The 9,630-nt window shown below is 42.9% G+C and overlaps 1 protein-coding gene across 1 annotated transcript in view; it reads left to right on the top strand.

Annotated features, from left to right (window-relative positions):
* MGAT4A (alpha-1,3-mannosyl-glycoprotein 4-beta-N-acetylglucosaminyltransferase A) overlaps positions 1-9,630 on the top strand; it is a 78,285-nt gene continuing 68,655 nt past the window's right edge. The window contains exons 1-2 of the mRNA XM_005486419.2: positions 1-155; positions 4,015-4,329. Of these exons, the coding sequence (XP_005486476.1) occupies positions 4,236-4,329 (94 nt within the window). The 5' untranslated portion in view covers positions 1-155; positions 4,015-4,235. The remainder of the gene's footprint in view (positions 156-4,014; positions 4,330-9,630) is intronic.

Below are 9,630 nucleotides of genomic sequence, written 5' to 3'. Positions count from 1 at the left end.
CCGCGCGCTCCATGGCGCTCGGGGCGGGGGGCGGTCGCCGGGGCTGGGCGCGCCGCTGACGCGGGGGGCGGGCGGGGAAGGGGAGCGAGAGCCCCGGCGGAGCCCGCACAGCCCCCGCGCCCCGCGGGTCCGCCGTGCCGGAGCGCCGCGCACAGGTGAGCACGGCAGCGGCGGTCAGCGCGCCCCGCTGCCCCTGCGCGCCCCGTACCCTGCGGACCGCCGGCTCGGCTCCGGGGGGGTCCGGGGACGGGCGGCTCTCCTCACCCTCTGGAGCGGCAGCGCGGCGGAGGCGCTTCCCCTCCCCGCGGGTCTCTGCGGTGTCGCCGGAGGGAGGCTGGGGGCCGTCCTGCTCCGCCATCTGCCCTCCCGCTCTCCTCTGCGCTCCGTGCACCTGCGTGGCGGTGCGGGGAGCGCCGGCCGCTCCTCCGCAGGACTTACTGCCGCCCTCTCCCTTGGCCCGCTGCTCGGGGGTGCCCGCGGGGCTCCGGGGCAGAGCGGCGCTGCGCCCTCTCTCTCCCTCCTGCCGGGGTGCCTGGGGATACCCCGCTTCCCACCCTTCTTCCTCCTCGCCGCGCTGGGATCGCAGGGGCGTTCGGCAGAGTTTGCAGTTTCCTGTGTCTGTTCCTTCCCCCGCAGCCTCGCCGCGATGCCCCGGGCGCCGCGCAGCTCCCCGGACCGGCGCTCTCCCTCCCCGCCTCCCTCTTCCCTCCGTCCCCGTCAGCTCTCGCCCTCTGCCGCCCGGCAGAGCTGGCGGCTCCCGGTGCCCGTCACCCCCCCGATTTTTCGCTTCCCTGACGAGATAGCTGCGGCCGGGGCGGAGGGGCAGCGGGGAAGGTCCTGACTAACTCGGCCGGGTTCCGCGGAGGCAGCCGGTCTTCCTTCCCCGCCTTTGAGGGCTGCGGGGTGCCGGGGCGGCCGTAGCGGCGGCGGGCTGCGCGCCGCGGGCTGCGGGGGAGCGTGTCAGTGGAAACACGGCGGAAAAACCCCTGTTTAGCCGGTCCCCGCCGCCTTCGCCTTTTAGCTGCCGTTTCCTCTCGGGCTGCTCTTCCGTGCCTTCAAGAGCGCCCTTCTCAGTGCAGCAGCGCTACCGCGGTAGGAGATTTCGCACCCTCCCGGCAGGATGGGGTCTGGCTCATCCTCTCGGAAGTCTGGCACGCTTCGTGCTGTGATCCCGCACCAGCCAGCCCTTCAGCAGCTATGTGAAGAGCCTTTGCAGGCGCACTGGAGTGCATCAGTTTTTATGGTTTGCGGTTGGGAATATGCTTTGTATGTATTTTGGGAGTGTCTGGATACAAGCAGAAACTTCTTGGTTTAAGTTGTGATTCAGTAGGGCTCTGCTCAGCATGCGAGAGGTGCCGGCACCTTCAGCACCCTCGGCCTTCAGCATCCAGCCGGGTCATTCCCTTTGGTCTGCAGTGGGAAAGGTTCAGGTCATAATGGTGCTGGGCAAATTTCATAGGCTTCATCTGTCTAGTATACCCTATCATACTGGCATCTCAAACTGGATTACCCCTCAGTTAAATTTGTTTAGATTGTGCTGTAAATTATTGAACAAACCTAAAGTGACCGCCTGGGACTTAAATAATTTATGTGCAACTACACATGTGTTTCTGCTGGTTTAGCTATATACATTTTTAAGAGCTGGAACATGTCTGGTTTATGCATGGCCTTGAAGTATGCAGTTTGATACAGTGAAATGCTTAAATAATCATCTAAGTACTGCTGAGCTGTAGCTGGGCTGCTGGTGCCTGTGCTAAGAGGAGTGGTTGCAACACCCGAAGAGAAGGATGAAAGCAGAACCAGCCAACTCAAGCTCATGATAGTTATTGATTTGACACAATGTTGCACATACTGACTGCTGGTTGAATCAGTTGAACCAGTAGCTGGTTGCTACTGTTCCTTTTGCTTTTTTGTTTTCTGAATTTTTCCTGACTATTTTGGAGGATTCAGATAGCGCAATGAGAGGCCCTAAATGCAGCATCTTGGTTTTGTTGCAGAAAATGTAAAAATTATGCCTGTGTTTTCTGAAAGGCAGACGGTTCCTTGCGTTATTGGATAATATTTCTACTCGCCTGGTTGCCCTCTCTTGTTTGCACGTTGGACCAGCTGCCAGTTCCCCTCCCTGGGATAATCCCTCTAGCTTGCAGCCTGGTTCTTTGTGCACCTGAGCTGCTCCAGAGAGAGCGGTCTGATGCTAAAATAATGGGGAAGCTAAGTTACAGTTTCAGGATACTGAAACAGGGTAACAGCATCCTTGCTTCAGAGACACTTCTGAGTTGAGCTGTTTGTCTCGGTATCCTAGTCGCTTATCTGGTAGTTTGGGAATCACGTGAACTTCCTAAATTCACATAATCCTTATAAAACTGGGACTTGGGATCTTTGCCTCTCCTTGCTATTAAAGTTCATCAAGACAGTTATCATTGCCCTTACTTCTGGCTTTCATTTTGTCCATCTCCCATTCTGGGACTGATGATATTTCCTGGCATTCTGTGCTGTCTGTGTTAGCTCTTTATATGGGTCTCAGTTGTCTATATCTCTCATTGTGTTGAGCTTGGGTTTCTCATTGTAAGGCATTTTGCAGTTCTTTCTATTCTAGTTCATTATTTTGCTTCTCATGAATTTTATCATCCACTGTGTCTGCTTCTCATGTACTTGCATTTGTTCCCTTCCTCATACATACTGTAGGCTTTCTAAGTTAATGTTTAAAGCCACAAACCTATCTGTGCATGAAGTTCCTCAAACAGAGCACGTTACTGGCGTTATAGGTGAGGTAACTGTGGTCCAAAGGTAAACACTTCCAGTAACCTAGATGATGTGACTGAGATTTGAACGCAAGAGCGTGTAGTTCTGCAACTTTATTGATTGTTTCCATTCTTTTGTTAACATGCTTGTTGGTTAAGCCTTGTTTTGTGGGCCCTTTCGTAGAGGTGATATGTGCTGTGATGTAAGCTTGGGAAGAATAGTTCAAATTGGACTGGAATCTCTTGGTACCATAATAATAAAGAACATTTTTTCCCCTGTTGTTCTGAATGCAGCAGTGCAAGAAGGTGACAGAGACTGCTTCCAAAGAAAATGCAGAGCAAGTTATTTATTGCTGAGTAACATACTTGCATCAGATATAGTTTATAGTGGGGGAAAAATCTTGGCAGTGCCTTGAAAGAATGTTGACTGCTAATGTTTGACTACTGTAGAGATGATTTAATACTTTGAAAACCTCTTTCCTCTCTCTTAAAGTCAGTTTATTTATTGCCCTATATTCTCTTTGTCCTGCTTAAGACAGTGTGATTAACACAACTGGCTGGTTTTGGCCAGTTGATGATTTTTCTAATACCAGGGTATGGAACTTTCCTGAGGGGTAAATCTGAGCTGTAGGTAACTTAGGTTTTATCTTTATGCCTGTGTGGTATAGAGGAGTTCTGGGTTGATGCCAGTTGGTATGGATTGAGCAGTCTCTGCAGGTGGGGCTGTAGTTAGTGCTTTAGCTGCAGCTGAGATAGGAAAAAATGGTTGTGGATAGATCAAATCCTCTTGCACTGAGCAAAGATGAGAGATGTAGGTTTGCACACAGTGTTCAAAGCTCTGGTCTCTCAACTCACTGGAGACAGTTCTGCACCTGCAGTTACATGAGACCCACTGATTTCAGAGGGGTTTTGTTGAAGTGAGGTCTTAGGAGTGGGGCCTCCTGAAAGTTACTGCATCCTGAAGGCAGCTGTTGTATCAGTTTGACACCTGCCAGGTGACACATGACCTTCCCTTGAGCTAAGAATCAAATTGTAATGTTGGTGATGTGTGTGTTTGTCCTTTGGTGACCAAATTCCTGTGAAATACAGCTCCCCCAGATGCAAATAGTCTTAGAAAAGGCACACATTAATAAGTTCTGTTCTCTGAGCCAAGACTGAGGCAGTGAGAGGGTGGTGCACCTAAGATGCAGAAGATGTAGTGTATTTCAGTTCTTGGGGGACTCTTGTAAGTTTTTTTGGCATAATCTGTTAAAATTTTGTTTCCTTTAAACAGAACTAGAAGAATAAAGAGAAGCTGGATTGATGAGAACTATGGGAAAGTGTCCAGCAGTTTGGAATGGATTGATTTATGATAGATCTGATATGTGAGAGCCACATTTCGTGTTGCTGCTGTCCAGCTGCTGCTGGAGTACTGGAGCTGACTTCACTGCAGCAAGCCCAAGTGATCACTCCTCACCACTAGCAGAACATAAGCAAGTGTGATGCTGAAATGAGATGAGGCTCCGAAATGGAACTGTGGCCACCGTGTTAGTTTTCATCACTACTTTCCTCAGTTTGTCCTGGTACACTGCGTGGCAAAATGGGAAAGGTAAGGAAAAAACTCCAAAACCTAATCACCTTCACGTGGCTGCATTTCTGTGTGCTGCTGCTGTATGGTAGCAATCTGCAAATTGGTTGTTGACTAGCTCTGCTACAGAAGGTACTGCCTTGGTGAAAAATAAACAATTGCTAATAAGTTCAGGAAAATTAACTTTGAGTGGTCCTTATTTAAAAAGGGAAAAAAACCAAAAGAAAGATACCTTAGCAAAAGCAAGTGCTGCTCTTGGATGAATGGATTGGTCAAGGCTGAAGAATTGTGGTTCGATTTTATTATTTTTTTGTTTCTTGGTTTATGATTGTTGGAGAAACATATGTTTGTTTTTGGTTGGTGGTTTATTTATTTTTTTTCATGTGTAACATATGGCCAATGGACCCAACTAGAGAATGTTATTTTTGGTTCTGCTTTCTGTCTTCCCTGGTGATTTATGATGGCAGTGGCAAAATGCCAATCAACACTGTTGGAAGACTTTTCTTACTGTCTTTGAAAAAAAATTTAAAATACTTTTTGTTAAAGTACCATGTAAGAAGCGAAATACAGTTATGAAATCCACTAGGTAATAGGAAATGCATCTATTAAAGTAAGGAGCAATTTTATAAAATACTTAAGTAACTGTTTTATATAGTAGACTTTTATCTGTTCATATATCTTTGATCTTACTGCACTCCCTGTGAACCCTGAAAAATCCAGTTTTTCTGAGGGTTGGGATTGTTTATGAAAGTAAGGTGATTTAGTTTTGTCCTTCAGTAAAGCTAATAAACTTGTTCGGCAATGTTTTCTAGAAGAAGAAAGGATTGTTTTTTATTTTATAAACATCTGATCTCTTGAAAAATAGGAGACTATGTCCTTCAAAGATCAAGTAATTCTAGAACTAATAATCATCTTCAGTGATTGTTTGTTCTGACTGTTCTGCAGAAAATATTATTTTCAGTTGTGCCTCAAGTCCAATTAGAGGAAGTGGAGGTTTTCCAGGAATACTGTCTGTTGTAGCATGGCCAGCTATTAAAGTAAAAAAGAAGCAGATGAGCTCTGTGGCATGCTGTTTTTTTTTTTTTTTTTTCCATTGGACACTTGTGGAAGAAGCAGATGCTTTGTGATCTCTGCTGTAGCAGTTGGTTGGTAGGCCACCCTTCTGAATGCAAGCAGCAGGAAAAATGTCAGGTTCTCAAGGTTATGGTAATATATAGAGATTTTTAATTAGACAATAAAAGCTTAGATGTGGCTAAGACAAGAAAAGGGTGTCTGAATAGCACTGGAAGGTAGTACTTTCTTCATTTTGGCTACTAACCAATTGAGTAGTTACATTTTTACTAATTTCTTGCTTAAGAACCTTGTAAGAATTTTGTTCTTGCTTCAGCAAAGATATGTTTCTATGAAATTCTTCCATATGTTGTTTTTTTTTTCTTACCTGATATATGACTTGCAAGTCTTGCTCTCTTTTGTCAAAGAATGACACAAAGAAAAGTCTCTGCTAAATCAACAAAAACCTGCTACTTGGAGAATATACAATATATGGCACTTTGCCATATATTTAAGCAATTTAAGCTTTTGTTAGTTAGACTGCTCTTTTTTTATACTTTTGTTTTCCATCTGAGTGCTTAAAATCAATACTTTCTTAATGCTGGTATAAAAGTTCTACATTTATCTTCTTCAAGATCTTGCTGTTGAGCATTATGATAGTTTGTGAAATAAAGATCAGTGTAACAGGACATCAGTAATTTGTTAATTAATCATAAGTCACAATCATGAAAATAAAGTCTAAATAATATTGTTCAAGAGATGTTCATACATAGAACATTGCCTTTTAATTTTTTCACAGGTTACTCAAAATCAAAACAGATTTGAGTTAATTTGCTACCACATTTTTCAATCAATGCACAATGGAAAGGTTTCAAAAACTGATGATAAATATTTGCTGAAGTTTTTTTTTCCAGTGCAATGTAATTTTATAGCCTTGTGGGATGGTATTTTAATTCATTGATAACACTTTCATTACAAATTTTTGAGTGGCTAAGTTAGAAACAAACATAGCTTGCTGTTCCCATTCACTGAAAGGCTGTGGGGTGTCACATTCTTTGATGATCATATTCTGTTTTTCATTACATTTAGATTCCTGTAGGTATTTGTCAATCTTTGGACTGCAAGTTAGAAAGAAAATGCTGTTTTGCACTTGCTTAAAGAAAAAGCTACCTCTCTCAAATTGCCCAATGATAACTAAAACAAATTCTGGTTTTTAAAGCAGAAGCATACTTTTTTTTAACTACCCTAATCAGTTTTCAAGTGATTAATTTTAATTTAGAAACTAAGATCTTGGGTGATTGTCACTTAAAATGCAGCATCATTTGTAGAATACCTATTAGACTGGGATGATCTGATATTTTTGTAGATCATGCCTTCCTCTAGTAAATGTATGTAGACTTAGTCTAAACGGGATAGGATTTAGATACTTGTAAGTGATACAGACTTTTAAAGCACAAAAGTTTGTCTCAGTAGAACAATGCTTTACAAACTTTAAGATATGCTGAGAAGTTGCCAGGAGCTGAAGGAAATATTCATTGCTGGAAAGAGCATGGCTGTATCTTACCCAGAGGTTTGATTATGTGAATAACATTTCACAAGTCATATATTGCTATGTGCATGAAATGGCCCATCATATGATTTTGCTTATAAAATAACTGTGTTTGAAGAAGGTTCACTGAAATATTTTTGGTCATTGGAGAGAATCTTCAAAATGAGTCCAAGGTCTTTGTTGTTTTCTGGACTTCATTCAGCACTGGTGGTGTGAGGAAGCAGTACAAGTCCTGAATGCATCTGGGAAAGACCTCTCCTGGGGGATTCTTGCAAATCAGTTGAAAGACCATTTTCTAGGGTTTAAAATGTGCTATGGTTAGCATGAATGAAGTATGTGTTGAAAATGGAATCTTAAAAAATGCTTATTACTGTGGTGTGCAGAAGAAACACTTTAAATGATCTGCAGGCACTTCACATTCACAGTTCAGTGTAAGATGTCCTTGAGTTCCTCCTAAAACCGACCCCTTATGCAAGGAATAACTTTATGCTTAATACCATCTCCTCTGACTGAATTGTTTTCTGGTACTACTGTCCTGCTCAGGGTCACTGGTCTTCACCACCTCATTTGTGAGCTCTAGAAATGTGGTGGGTTTTTTACCCTGAAGGCACTGCTCTTAAGATCTAACCAGATCTACAGAACAGTACTGCATACCTATTAGACCAATCACAAAATTTATATCAAAGCAGTTGTGTGCTATGTAAAATGTGTAGTCTAGATGCTTTGTTCTTTAATGTGACTATTGGTCTGAGTCCATAATGTTCCAGGAAGAGTCCTATGCTCCATAATGCTAAATAACTTTGCCTACTTGGATCAACAAACTTCCTGATGGCTGTGGAAATTAGGAAGGAAGGTAAATAACTTCACTGAATTAGTGCAGGCATGGTAGGATAGAATTCAAGTATTTTTTCATTTAAAGTATGTAACTTTTATTCTTGACCAAAGACAATTGTTGGCAGTGTCTTGCATCACTTCTAGGAGATGTTTGGCTACTTGAAGTGTTGAGAACAGGTACTGTAATATCTATTGTGAAAATCTGATGCAATTTAGTCCTTCAGAATTGGTTAAACTATGTAGTTGTCACAGCACCCTGAAACCATTAGTGTATTTAATAATTCTTCTTTAATGATGAAGAATTGATTGAATAAATTCTGGTTTTCAATTCATCCAGGGGTGTTTTCCAACTGCAGGATTTCCTCACTACATGGGGATGGTTTATTTTGGTACACCAATACAAATTCCCATGTGAAGACCTCCAGGAAAAGTTTGGAGATATTTATCTAGCTTCCTGGTTCACTGAACAGTCACTCATGCTCAAGTAATGAAGGTTGAATGTGTTTTCTGTTAAGCATGAAATTTTATCTCATTTGGAGAGAAAATGGCCTAGACTTTATAATAAAAATGTCATCTTCTCTCTTTTCTGTCTGTTTTTGCAAAATTAGAATTGCAGTGCTGGTTCTCAGCCACAATAGTCGTAAGTGTTCAAAAACATCTAAACTTAGCAAGGATAACAAAACCTAACTGTGACTAAGACAAAAAACCTCAGCCAGGGGTGGCTAATTTTGGAGTAAGAAGCAGCAATATTTATCCCCAGAGGAAGAAGAGTCCTACAGCAAGTACCACAGAGGAAACAAGGCAAGGAGGACAGAATCTGTTCTATCTATCTATCTATCTATCTATCTATCTATCTATCTATCTATCTATCTATATCTGTCTGTCTATCTGTCTATCTATCTTCCCCCTTGGCAGTAGTTATGCAATATTCTCATTAAGAAGAGGTGAAAGTTCTGAGAGATACATGGTTTTTGCATCTCTAACCCGCCTTAGTTTCTACATGGATCCTAGAGAAGCTGTTGTGCAGGTAAATGCTGCTACAGCCCTCTGGCTGTGTGTTCTGATTTTCAGAGTTACACACTCATTTCCCATTGATGTGTGAGCTAAGACCAACCAACCAAAAAACTTAAATGGAATATAAACTAGGAGTAAGGGGAAGGGAAGGGATGGGCTGGGATGCTAAAGTGGAAGGTGCTAGAAAAATTTATGCCACTTTGAAGAAGAGGGGGCTCTTTAATTTCTGTTAAATAGAAGGAAAATGTTGTTTTCCTTTGGAAATTCTGTTGCACATCCTCCAGGAGCTGAAATTGAAGGAAATGAGAATTTCCTTTTTCTTTTTAACACTAGCACATGAATGTTGTTCTGTTCTTTATCTCAAATAAATTTCAAGCTTGTTTTCAACAAGAAATTGGCCTATAGCTTACTGATACTAAAAATTGGTGTATTTCATTGAAGCTAATCAGGAATGTAATTGGTTACTGGTAGTGAACACCCTCTCCTGGGTGAATAATACAGAAGAGCTGTATAGCTGTTCAGGTGGGACAGTGTTTAAGTCTGCAGCATCTTTGTGTCTGTCTTATGACTGCTGCAGGAGGACTGCTCTGGGAGCAGTGGTTTTTGGAGAACTGCAGTGAAAAGGATTGCTAGCAAAGGGGTTTTGCAGCGCTGCCTTGCTCCTGGCATTTTTTTGGAACCTGCTAGCTAGGTTAGCTCATCTGGAATTATAAAACTTGGTTACTACCAGAGTATTTAATGGGATCTGGCTTAGCCAACATCTTGAGGTACTGCTCTTGATTACAGCCTAGTGTTAGAGCTGGGGAAAGCCCATACTTCTGCTCAGTGTAGCTTCTTGTAATTCTTCTTCAGCCTGAGTCTTCTGTGCTTCCATG

The sequence above is a fragment of the Zonotrichia albicollis genome, chromosome 2 (genome assembly GCF_047830755.1).
Source record: "Zonotrichia albicollis isolate bZonAlb1 chromosome 2, bZonAlb1.hap1, whole genome shotgun sequence".
Taxonomy (NCBI): Eukaryota; Metazoa; Chordata; class Aves; order Passeriformes; family Passerellidae; genus Zonotrichia; species Zonotrichia albicollis.
The sequence above is the reverse complement of the archived record's forward strand: the minus strand, read 5'-3'. Positions and strand labels throughout refer to the sequence as shown.